This window comes from Diceros bicornis, chromosome 3 (assembly GCF_020826845.1).
Source record: "Diceros bicornis minor isolate mBicDic1 chromosome 3, mDicBic1.mat.cur, whole genome shotgun sequence".
Lineage (NCBI taxonomy): Eukaryota > Metazoa > Chordata > Mammalia > Perissodactyla > Rhinocerotidae > Diceros > Diceros bicornis.
Genome location: NC_080742.1, coordinates 5,285,157 through 5,298,169, shown reverse-complemented (window position 1 = coordinate 5,298,169; position 13,013 = coordinate 5,285,157). Strand labels below are relative to the sequence as shown.

The following is a 13,013-nucleotide window of genomic DNA, read 5'->3' as shown; positions in this document are numbered from 1 at the left end:
GTGAGGACACTAAAAGTTCATATTGTAGAAAATCATTCATTAAACATTTATTCAACCCTCCTATACATACAGGCATGTCAAAGTCATAAATATTCAAGTCAAATGCATAAAACCCAATTAAAATAGTCTATAAGACAAGCCCACAATGTGTTTTAAAAACACCTCAGGAATTCTATATTTGATGGGGTCAGAGTGTGGGGGATAAGCTGAATAACTTAATGGTGCAACACATAAAGCAGCATAACTCAGCTTACTGCCGTCCCTTATACTGGAAGGGAAAGAGAGTTGATTCTAATATTGGAAGAGATCTGTTTTTAAATAAAAATGAAGAAAAAATTAAGGAAATATAAGAAAGATGTCAAGAGTCTGGATTACCCAGCACACTTGAAAGTAAAAGATTCTATTTTATTGTTTAATGACTTCAATCCACATGGTCTTTTCATCCTCTCTAAAATAATAGTTTGTCCTTAGAGTTGCCATGGGACATCTCATTTCCACTGAATCGCAGAGCCAGGGTTCCTCTGTGTTCATGCACAGTATATGCAGGCAAAGGAGGAGGGAGATTGTGGGTAACTGAGTAAAACTCTACACATTTTATTTACTTTTGCTTCAGCAGAAAGGCTCATTGGTTTCCAGGTTCACCTCTGGAATCCCTCCATGACCTAGAGGGCCCAGCTCGGAGCGGGACAGGCCCAAGACTGACTAAAGAATAAACCAGAATCACAAAGGCAGCACCATCTCTTACCCAATGTGAAGAGTCAAGAACATACGGCACCTTTGGATTCTTAGGAAATGTCTTGTTTTAAATGTAAAACCAATGCAAACTACCTATAAACACTTATATTTTTTTCCATTGCCCTGGTTATTAAATTCATTCAGATATGAATTTTTAAAACACCCTTAAAAGAAACTCATATGATACTTTTTATGATGTATTACTTTAGGTCAGGGCATTGGGATTAAGAAACTTTATGCTGCAATAAACCCAGTTTTCTATATGCTGAAGAATGCAATAATGATATTTACTTTCTAGTATCCCATCTCTCCCAAATCTTGCTCAGGAAACCAGAATTGCAGGTAAAATCAGGCAACTGTCACCATAGCGATAACATGAAGGCCTCACAATTTGAGAAACTGACTTCAAGAAGACACAGAGGAAGGAGGAGAAGGAGGCATTACAATCAAAACAACTTTGTGGCTACTTTAAGGCTGTTGTACTAAGGAGGTCATCCACTTTCTGGTTACACCTATGAGATCTCCTGCACATTAGCTGCCATTCCAAGTAAGAACAATTCTTTCCAGTTTTGCAGAGAACAGGCCAACAGCTATTATTATTTGTATATGGTAGGTAAAGTGACACACATGCATGCACGTGCTTCCACTTGAAAGGAGAAAAATAAAGCTTCTGCTTCCATCCATAAAAGCTCCCAGGGCAAGTTTATTGGAAAACCCAGCAGCCTCAGAACAAGTAATGAGCACAAAAACAAAGATTCACACACTCACAACAAACGAAGATTGGCACACTCACAAAATGAGTTAGTATCATCCTAACGTCTATATTGAGGCATATACACTCTTTGAATAATGCTTTGGACAAAAATACACTAGGCTTTATATGATCAAAGTGTTCTAAAAGGCTTTAAAAGCTACTTGCGGGGCTGGCTCAGCGGCGCAGCAGTTAAGTACGCACGCTCCACTCCAGCAGCCCGGCAGCCCGAGGGTTCGCAGGTTCGCATCCCGGGCGCACACTGACGCACTGCTTGTCAAGCCATGCTGTGGTGGTGTCCCATACAAAGTAGAGGAAGATAGGCACAGATGTTAGCCCAGGGCCAATCTTCCTCAGCAAAAAAGAGGAGGATTGGCATCAGATGTTAGCTCAGGGCTGATCTTCATCACAAAAAAAAAAAAAAAAAAAAAAAGCTACTTGCCATCACACAACCAAACAAACAAGACCTCTGTGAACATGAATAGCAGTAACACACTCTCCAATGAGATTTGGCTCGAAGCCCCCAAATCATGTAACTGGTCAGCCATGTAGACATGGTTAGAACATCATATATTAATATAAGCATAATCAATTTTTAAAAAATATCCTCAGATATTATTTCCCTGTTATAAATGGCATTTCCTACCAATCCTTTCAGTCACGTCTCCCACTGGAGAGAAGGAAGTAAGGCCTGGGAAACAGAAAGAGGAATTTCAGAGTCAGACCCACCACGATCTGCCATGTAGGTAGTGGAGTGCCCCCGATTCAGCTCACTAACCTTCCTGAGCATCAGATCCTTCATCCCTAAAACAATGTAGCCTCACTGGGAGCCTTGAAGGCATCCTGTAGTTCTAGGATCAGCGGTCCACGACCACCGTGCATAACCTGGCCCCTACCCACCTCCAACCTTGTGCATCGACTCACCTTCCCATGTGTACTGCCATCTGGTGCCCTGGGCTGCTGACAGACAGCCGCTCAACACCCAAACTCTCCCCATCCCAGCGCTTCCCCTGCTCCACTCATTCATTCGTATCTGATTGGAGGCTTTTCCCTCCTGTGAGTTCTGCAAGGGCGAGGGTCATGTCTCTTCCATTCATTTTTGTAGCCCCCATGCCTAACACAGTGACTAGCACATAGTTGAATATACAGTTAAATATTTGGGGAACGAATGAGTAACTGATTAAATGAAGTACTATACAAAACCAACGACCACATCTGGGACTAAATGAAAACTATCTTTTTTAGTTAGTATTAATGACTTTCACTGATCCTGGGAGAAGAGAAACTTGTCTCATAATTTTGAGAAGATGCAATCAAAGAGTTTTAAGGACACTGGTCATTTGGCACTGTATTCAGCTATTCTACAAAGTTTCCCACCCAACTCATTTTTGCGTTGTTTCTCTGACACAGACAAAGAGTGTACTCCCAGCAGGCAACAGCAGAGAGCCAAGTTGCTGTGGAGGCTGAGCTAGTTCCTACCCCACCTCAGGAAGTGTCAACGGACCTGCCAGATACACCCTTACTTGAACTCGGGGGCCTGCTGTCAGAGAGGCTGATGCTGCATGAAGCGGGAAACACCACCGGCTCTCTGGTCACCAGGCAGAGCTTGTCAGTGCTGGCAACAGAAACCTGCACTGACTGGTGAAGGTGTGGCTCTCGGCACTCAACTCTCGCCTTCATGAGATATCTGTCCTGGCTATCCAGACCTAAAGCTACTGAGGATATGAAACCATCTTCATTTTAGCCATTAAACTGAAGGGAGAAAGCTGCAACTAGTGGGTTAGAAATGAGTGGTTTACTCATTTCTTCATTCCATTTACATTTGCCAGAAGACTACAGGAAGATGAGGGTCATTTGAAACACCTTCTCTTCCAATGGTGGTTCAATCTCTAGAGGAAGGTATTAGCAGAGGTAAAAGTATTTCTAAGACAATGGCATTAACTGAATATTTATAATGTGAGCCGTAAGCAAATAGAGTGGGGGTTACAGCCTGTATTTGATAAATTTGAATCATCTGGTCTTAGATGGGACTCTTCAGGATGATGGAGAAGTTAAAGCTTCTTGAGACAGTAAATATTTCACAACATCCTTTCTAAGCGTATGGAGTTATGTTTTGGAATTATCACTTTAGTTATGATATAAAAAAAGATTTGTGAAAGATTTGGACAATATGTTTGAAAAAGTTAGACATAATCAAGCACTATGTTTTAATATGCTGATGGGCTTTTGTGAACAAATATTTGCTTTATATGGTATTTTTATAGCCATCTGAATTATTAAGTAAATAGAAAAACACAGAACTATACACAAACTTAACATAACCATTTGCTCTTTTATCCCTTTATTTTGCATCCATCCCTCTGTCTCTATCTCTACGTGTTTATCAACTTACGGACATATAATATACTATTCATATAGACTGTAACTTTCTGAAAACCAGAATTATTCATCTACCATGTAGAAACTTCCTTTAATAAAGAGGGTGATTAGAATTCTAATTACTCATTAAAGAGCTCTTTCATTTATTCATTCAAGAAATATTTGTTGAGTGGTGTCAAAGTGACAGGGCACAGATGCTGTAGGGTAGGGTGTGCAGGCATGAACAAGACATAACAGCCCTCAACCTTCTGGCACTGCGTTGTAGTGGAGAGAAGCAGACAGCAAAGCACCAGATGAGCAAGTAAATACGGGAATTTCAGATAGTGGTCAATGTTATTCTCAGCCTCTTGGAGAATCACATCCGAACTGGGACATGAATGTGAAGAAGATGCTACAGCGCTTTTTAGAAAACTGAATGTGTGTCATTAGAGACTGAATAACACCTTTAGAAACTTAGCTGACACCATCAGTACATGCACTGCCAATACAGGAAGCAGATTAGGTATTAGAAAACACGTAAGTGTGAAAGTCAAATGTGTTTGGGGTAAATTAAAAAGCCAGGGATTGGAGTGCTGGCACTGATATGCACCAGGCACGACCTTTGCCAACCTCCTCTTGCAAAGACCCCCTGTGCTGACGTGTAAAACAAGAATAACACTACACTTTCCAAAATCCCTGTGAGACGAAAACAATGAGTATGCCTCATGTCTGCCATGTTCCTTGGTACACAGCAGAGCTTAAAGGCATGCGAAGTCCACATTCGCTCTTATGTCTTTCACTCTTGAGAAAGTCAGCTCCCCTTTTTAGAACTCTTCCATACTTCTTCCCTTTCCCTGTCATCCACTGGTCCTATCACTTACTGGTTATCCCTCAAGTCAGTTTCCAGATTTCACAAAATGAAACTTAGAATAGGGCAGGCAAAGCACTAACATTTCTCCAGCTAAAGGTCTGGCAAGTGGTGCCAATGATAATTATTCTAATTATTATATTACATGGCAAGCTGATCTCATCTTGGGTTATCTGTATTACCTTATATGCCTTAAAAGCTGAGTCTTACCCTAATGCACAGTGGACGTGTACTGAAGAATGAGAGGTCACCTCCAAGAGAGAAGACGGAATGGAAAGGAGCCGAAGGCAAGGAAGAACATGAGTGCATGACGGCCCGGTCACCTGACTACAGCAGAGTCTCCTGGAACCGGACTAGTCTTTAACGGGAACCTCTTCTTCCAGCTCTACTGACAATAACAGGGTCAGCTGTAGCTCCTTGGAGGCAGTGGAAAATGATTATTTCAAGTCAGGATACTGACGGTCTCTCAAGTACTGGTACTAGATTACTTGGGCAAAGGTAAGGAGATCAAGAAGGCAGTGAAGATGCTGGGGTAAGAAAAAGAAAGACAGAACTGTGACCATTTGTGCACCATACTCTAATCTAAGTCCTTTAGATGCTATAAAAAATCAAGATAGCTGGGCAGAGAGCAAGACGGAAGAAAAGTTAAGGAGAAGCAAGAGAAAGGAATGCTCACAAAGCGATTCTGTGTGAACATCATTGTGCGCCACATTTCTACTACTTTGATGCTATGCCTTTTAGTCAAGCCACATGATAATCATATAATTCTAGCAAACTGAGATATGGTCAATGGCAGTCTGTGACCCCAGGAACATTTGCCAGGAGTGTAGAACAGCCAGGCCGCGGTTCTGAGACGGATCCACTTCCTCAGAGGTAGTCCAGGATGATCACGGGGCAGCAGCATGGCCGGGCTGGTGGTAGCTCATCTTCTGGATGGACCATCCAGGGTCAGTTATCCTGAGGCTCTGCCCATGGGTAGGGGTTTTCATCCTGACACTGCAGATCCAAGCCAGTTTTAATATAACGTGCCCCTTTCCAATAGAGCGGGTGTCGTGTCTGTAGTTTACAAAGGTGAAGACTGAACTTCAGAGAGCTGGCAGGCAAGTCAGGTTTGCACAGCTGGTGCAAAGCTGGAATCCCACTACAGATATGCCCAACTCCAAAACCTACACTTGTGACCCCAGCACCTAATCCAGAAAACACCTCAGGACTCCTCTCTATGCACTGACTGCTACCATGTAAGTTGAGTTATTTGCTTTGCTTGATGTTTCCACACTTTATTGACCATATTAAAAGAACAAAGAAACACAGAAGAAAATGACATCACATCAAAATGGGGATTTATGATATTTAAACACTAACTTGCCTGCCAAAAAGCACTGCTGATAATTGACCAAGAAAAAAATTAAAACTGTATGAAAAAAAGGTATTTATCATTTCTAGTAAACATGGTATGTTACTACTGCTAGCACTTTTTTTTTCCGTAATATGTATATCCATCATGGAAAACCCATCAATTAACAACTAAAGCTACTGTCCATTTATAGAAACACACCAGTAGACAAATCCTCAATGATTCAAAGCAAGGCTAGTGAAAATAGCCTTTAATATGTACTTTTAAAGCTAGGAATCATCCACGGTTTGCAAAACTACAGTTCAAAATGATTGTTAGTGACTGAATTCTTAAATTATTGATGAAAAACTTGGGGGAAATGAGAGCTAAAGTTGCTTAATTAATTAATTAGAGTAATATCTAATTCTATGTCTAAAATAACCATTTGTTAACTAGCACAGTTCAAAACAATAAGTGATTAGCTGATAAAAGCAGTGTAAACATACCTAAAATTCATAAATTGGCTTACTTTTATTCCCTACTTACTGACATCAGCCCAAGTTTGATCATTAGCAGGGAGAAATATTTTATATTAAGCATGTTTACAGAAGTCTGTGTTTGTACCTCACACACAAGCACAGACACAATGCACTTCACCAAAAAAAGTGCCAAAATGATTCCACTGTACAGCAAAGGAGGTCGGTCAAAATAGAGATCTTTCAAATTAAGCTAAAAATACTTAATAGGAAAACAAGCAAATCTTCTTTTGCTGGATTTCCTGGGAAAGTCATCCGCATTTATTTCCATTAGACTAAAAACCCTCATGTCACCTTTTTCTTTCTTCCTCCCCAACGTATGCCTTTCCCCCAGCAGTAACAATTGTGAATTATGCCATGCCTGGTCTTTTGATTTCTGCTCCTCTTCTTGCATGTGCTGCACCACCAGGTATGAAGTCAGCTTTCCCCCTCGAGAACTATTATTAGTAAGAGGGCCCTGCATGAAAACATTTGCCATACTCACTGTCTCTATGAAGCGGATTTCATCATAACTAAATAACTATTTCTCCATGTGGGCTACTGGCTGAAGTCTGCCAATAATTGGCTCTGGAATTCACTGTAATGATATGTGACCTGCATCCCAGGTCAGGCCCAACATCATGCTGCTGTAGTCTTCCTCATAGGTAGTCAAGACTGCAAACGCAGGTGCAGTCGAGCGCTGACGTTTTAATAAAGAAACACATAATGGATTCAGGAAAATACTTACCTGATTGCACTTGCAGATAAGTGACCATAGGAGCCACTTGCTGAAGAGCTGCTGCGGGAATTATTGAGAATTGTGACCAAGGAGTTGGGAGACGTCCTTATCATGGTCTGAAGGTCAAAGCTATGATCAGACAGTGGTGATATGGACAGTGTACGTTTTCGGCTCGGCCTGGCTGACAGCCGGGGGCTGGGGAATCTGGTGCCTGTTACATAAACAAAACAGAACCTGATTACCTGTGGTTGCACTCGGTACCCGTTATTTATTGCTACTTGCCTGCGTGGGAGAAGTGAAGGATAAGAAGCCGGCAACTTGCGATGACAAGTACCTCTCCTCCCGCTTATGATCTACTAGCTACAATTGAGGAAATTAGGGAGAAATATTTATCTTCCAGGGGCTTACCTCGGGGGAGCTCTGTTTATTAATGTGCAGGCAAAATGATAAATTGCTAAACAAAAGGGAAAGACTTTTATGTGTTATCCCTCTCATTTCTAGTGATTTATGAATCTGACGGCTGCTTAGATATTCCCATCATTAATTCACCACAAGCGACAAAGACAGTAGTTCCCACAGTTACACCACACACCGCCCTCCCCACCCCAACACGCACCATTTTAAGGCAATGAGCCGAAGGGAAAAATGAATTTAAAGTATCCTAAGATAAAAAACTCAGCTTGGTTATGCCCTCATTTCCCCATGATTTCTGTAGTTATCTGATCCATGGTATACTTAAAGCTTTACTGAAACAACTGATAAATACATTATCCTAAATTAATGGTTCTCAACTGGGGGCAATTTTGCCCCCAGGGGACATGTGACAACATCTGGAGACATTTTGGTTATCACAACTCACGGGATGCTGCTCACATCTAGTGGGTGCTGCTCACATCTAGAGGCCAGGGATGCTGCTGAACACCCTGCAATGTACGGGGCAGTCCCCCATGATGAAGAATGATCTGGCCCCAGTAGTGCCGAGATTGAAGAACCCTGCCCTGCATTCCCCATAATCTAACAGCATAAGTCTCAAGAAACATTTAAAATCTTAGGATGTGGTTTGTTTACAGATTTTCCAAGGTGGGGGGGAAAATCACTGCATTGTAATGAGGCTTGATGAGTCTATTTTAATTCTCTGGACTTATTAGATTACTTAATTAATTAATTCTCTGCATTTATTAGAATTTTTAGGCTTCAAGAAGATTCCAGCAATGAAGTTCTAATCTGAAGGTTGGTAACTCACACTTAAATGCTTGCCAACTTAATACAAGGCTTTTCACCTGGAGAGTTAAAAATTAAATGCCCATTTGCCTTCAACTTGATAGGTATTAGAGATGTGAATTTCAGGGCATAGCTATGAATGTGGCCCACAGGCCCACTCCTGCCTTTTCTAAGGTCACATTCACTTTACATAGTCATCAAACTGAAGTTTAATGAAAGAATGAGAACACAATCCCACTAGGTAAGAGGAAAGTAAAATTTGATTACTTTTAAGTAATAATGGAAGGTTTCTATTTCATAGCATGGGTTTACCTGCTTTCAGGGACATGGCAATTTTGTGGTACCCAGAAAACTGAAGTAGAAGGTAAACCTTCTTTATAGAAAAAAGTCTGGGCACTTGGTCTCCAGAAAATTCACTGGGAATATTTTCTTCATCAGAGATAGATCTTGACACAAGATAACAATCCAACATGTTTTGAGGTAATTTAATGAAATGGAATAGATGAATATGAAAGACTATAGATAATATTACAAAAATAAATAGATATACTTTTTGGTTAATAAGAAATAAATCACAAACTGGAACTTAGTAAGTTGGTACCATCCATGTATAAAACTGAAAAACCAATTTGAGTGATGAATGTGGTACCTACTCAAATTTTTCTTTTGGGCACATTTAAAATTGAGTCTCTTCATTTAGAATAGTTTCATTACCAGCCTGATCTAGGGAATGTTAATACAAAAACAGCAATCCCAACTATGTACACATCTTTTAGTGTTTAAATCAGCATCTTACTTTTTATTATAGCATCTGCCTTACACATAATGTTTCACATTTACTCACTATGAGAGGCTAATTCCATCATAGAAGTTTTCAATGAAGAAATACATTCTATTTCCGAACGACTCCAAGGGCAAATCAGACATACGGTCAACTTCCACATAAGCCTCGACAATAACCCTTCTGGCAGAGTTAGACGTAACCGGACATTCTAGACAGAGCTGATTCCCTGGAGCACCTCTAATTTTGTGAACTACTAACTAGATGAGAAGGCCATCTGATGCTGATATAGAGGCCTATCTCCCCCACACATCATTCAAAGACAGATCCCAGGGCCCTTGCCCATCCCTTCCATGGAACCCTTCATTTTGTACAGAGCCTGGTTGGTCCAGCTCCTCTCTGTTTTTCCCTCCAAGGGGGCACTTATTTAAGTCAGTTTCCACCAATACAAATAGTGTGGTTTTCAGAAGCCCTCATCTCTAGGATGTTCCTCACAGAGACGACTTGCTCTCCTGTCTTTTAAGGTCACTTGAATCCGGAAAGGTAGAGTTAGAGCCATAAAACACTTGTTCATTCTAATGTGCAACACATCATACTTTATCATGCTACAGCTGCCGAAACCCAGATATAACCATTGTTGGCACATTTTAACTCAGGTACTCTTCCAAAACCAGTTTATTGTGGTTTCCGCCAATTGCAGAGTCCTAAAGAGGGACCAACTCGATCCCAGGTTGGCTCTGCTCCTGCAGATGGGCATCCAATGTAGGAACTTAAAACTGTTTCACTTCTCCATTGGAAAAGTCTCCTCTGATTTAAATTCTGGGCACTCTTCTCAGGTTCTGTCTAACTGAATGCTCTCTCAGTTATTCTAGAGGGAAGGAAGGTAGTACTTGAAGCACCTTCCAATCCTTGAACATGCTCCTCCCAACCCCTGAATAACTGTGCAAAGAAAGAGGAAGTCAGCCTTTGGGGATTGTGACATGGGATCCTCTGTTGAAGGGAACTGCTAAAACACAAGGTGAGCATTTTCAAACCTGCTGAGACAGAAGGGGCCCAGTTCCTCACTGATCAGACTGCTTCCCTCTTAGATATAAGCCCAAGCATTCTTATTGTTCCAACACAGATATCTCCGATCTGGCTTACCGTTAATTGTTTTGTTTCTCTATTCTAATAAAAAATTCTGACAAAGAAAAAGGAGGTTTACGTTTATGTGATGAATGATAGGACATCTAAATTCCTACTTAATGACAATCAATTTACCATATACTCAGGCAAATTAAAATTCTTTTAATTAGTTTTTACAAAGTAAAAGGGTAGCTTCATCCTTTATTTAGATAAAAACCGCCATTGCCTGACTAAACACATTCTCATCAAATAGAGAAGGTAATATGGGCTGACCTTCCAAGGAGTCTCTCTTATTTTAATTCTTTATTTGCAGATTTTAAATAACTAATTTGCATAATAACATTGAACTTTTTTTTTCAACTATCCCTAATTGAAATGTGGTTATGATGAATCTGAAATGTAAGCTCTTTACTCTACAAAGCAGAACAACAAAAACCTTGCAGAAGATGTAACACATTCCTTTCACTTTGTGTGTGGTAATGAACCCCGCAGCGGACACCCAGTCAAGCTACGTTCCTATGTAATGCAGCTAAGTCAGTTCATGAGAGTAAGGAGACTAAGGCTGTAGATTTTATCCTGTGTGGACCAGTCACCTCCTCTCTGTTGCAAACCTGAGGACTGAATTACTAACCACTGCTGGAGAGTTGACCAACGCACACCCTTCGTCACAGAAGAATCCACGTAGATGGAAAGTCACAAATTACTCACTGCTACTAAGAAAAGAAACAAATAAAATCTTGAGCACATGCCCTACTCCAAGTCACACTGTTGTCATATCTAAAGGGTAGGGGCTTTCAATGATATGGACCTTGGATGATGCTTCAGGTTCACCTCCGGGCACCTGGCAAATGGAAGTGAACTTAAAGAATCTGAGTGAATAAGAACTCTCAGATGTTCTGAAAAGTGATAATCATAGGCTCATTTGTCTATACATCTACATAAGCCATCCAAAGGAATCATCATAAGCCTTGAGGGACCTAAAAATAAGTGATATAAATGCATCAAATGATCCCATTTTCTTCCACTGCTATGTACTAAAAGGAGCCCTTTCTGATTTGGAAATGTGTTTTTTTTTCTTCCTATATAAAAGGTTTCCGTGAAATATCATTTTTAATGTAAAGAAAACATATGAAGCAAAATAAATCAATGAAAAAAATGTAAAACCAAATACAGGCCTTTTTTTAAAATTAATTTTAAAGCATAAAATCTACGAAACCAAGGAATGACTAGGCAAAATACATTCATGTAATCAAACATGTTTCCTTATTTTGTTATCAAGACAATCAGTGCAGGATAGTTTTTGTATATCGGCCAAATTACAATCGCCTGCATCTTCCAGTTCGTTGGTATCCCTGAGCTAAAGAGAGAGTCCCCGGATGGCTAAATGTGTGGAAGCTTCCAAGAAACCAAGGAAATCGGAGCGCCAAATATCGGTGGTTCTTCCTCCTCCTCTGGTTTGAAGTTAGACAATCACCTAATCTTTGTATCTTCCTCTCCATTTCAGGAGTTAACATTTGCCACCCCCAGGACTACAGACAACAGCTCCATCACTTACTATCCATGGCATGAAGATACTCCATGTGGATGGCCCCAGCGCCGGCAGTGGCAGCTGAGGGAATGATGTCTGCGTAGGGGCTGCGCTGGCCGGCTAACAGAGCCATCTGGTGATAGTACTCTGCTGGGCTGACTCCAGCGTGGGGGGCTAGAAGAGGAGACAAGAGAAGCATGGTTACTTGTTGGAAGAAGGTCAACAAGAAGCTTTTCTTGAGACATCTCAAAGTCCATTTGTCACGCAGCCCACATCAGCAATTCCTTTTATGGCTCATTCTGGTAAAACCTCTTTAACTCAAATTGTGCTTTTACTTAAGTCTACTAGATAACTTTTATTTGAAAATAAAACTGAAGGAAAAGAATAGGAAAAAACGAAATGCATTATAAAATATTTGAGGTCAGTTTAAAGAAATCACCAAGAATTCAAAATAATTAAAATGTATATATGTACATAACTCATTCCCATGTTTGCCTCCCAAAATAAAATAGTTTCTTATATCAAATCACAGTATGTTCACATTTCGTATGGTAGCCGACAACTTAGACAACTACGATATCTTTCTCTACATACTTAAAATACTTTCCGAAGCTTCCCAACGGGAGTGTCTGAGTCAGTCCTCACTACCTGGAGGGCCCCGCGCTTACACATGGAAAAGGTAGCACAGCTTTAATAACACATGACTGGGTGACAAGCTGCAATTTTGTGTTCCATAATTTAAAAGCTCTTTTTTTCATTACAAAATCAAAAAGAAAATATACCTATCAATCTGGAGTAATTTACTGGCAAGAGTCAGCTCTATAAGAGTGGGGTAATAACAGGTTTCCACCTGCCAATTTATGTGCAAAAGCAGCAAGATACTGCAGCAGTCCTGAGGGTGGTCTCCAGGTTCACGAAGACTTGGATGCAAATCCCAGCTCCACCTCTTACCGCTCCTGAGGTTGTTGGGAGCAGTAAATACAATGATGCATGTAAAGTGCTTAGCACACAGCTAAGTTAAACTAAAAGTTTAAACTAACTAAAAGTTAGTTTTGCAAT

General features: G+C 40.6%; 1 protein-coding gene across 2 annotated transcripts in view; it reads right to left on the bottom strand.

Moving 5' to 3' along the window:
• The window catches only part of GLI3 (GLI family zinc finger 3), a 276,948-nt gene that overhangs the window by 74,975 nt on the left and 188,960 nt on the right, over nt 1-13,013 (bottom strand). For both annotated transcript variants that reach the window (XM_058570605.1, XM_058570608.1), the window contains exons 6-7: nt 11,982-12,128; nt 7,309-7,510 (exon numbers count right to left, since the gene is read on the bottom strand). In XM_058570605.1, the coding sequence (XP_058426588.1) occupies nt 7,309-7,510; nt 11,982-12,128 (349 nt within the window). The remainder of the gene's footprint in view (nt 1-7,308; nt 7,511-11,981; nt 12,129-13,013) is intronic.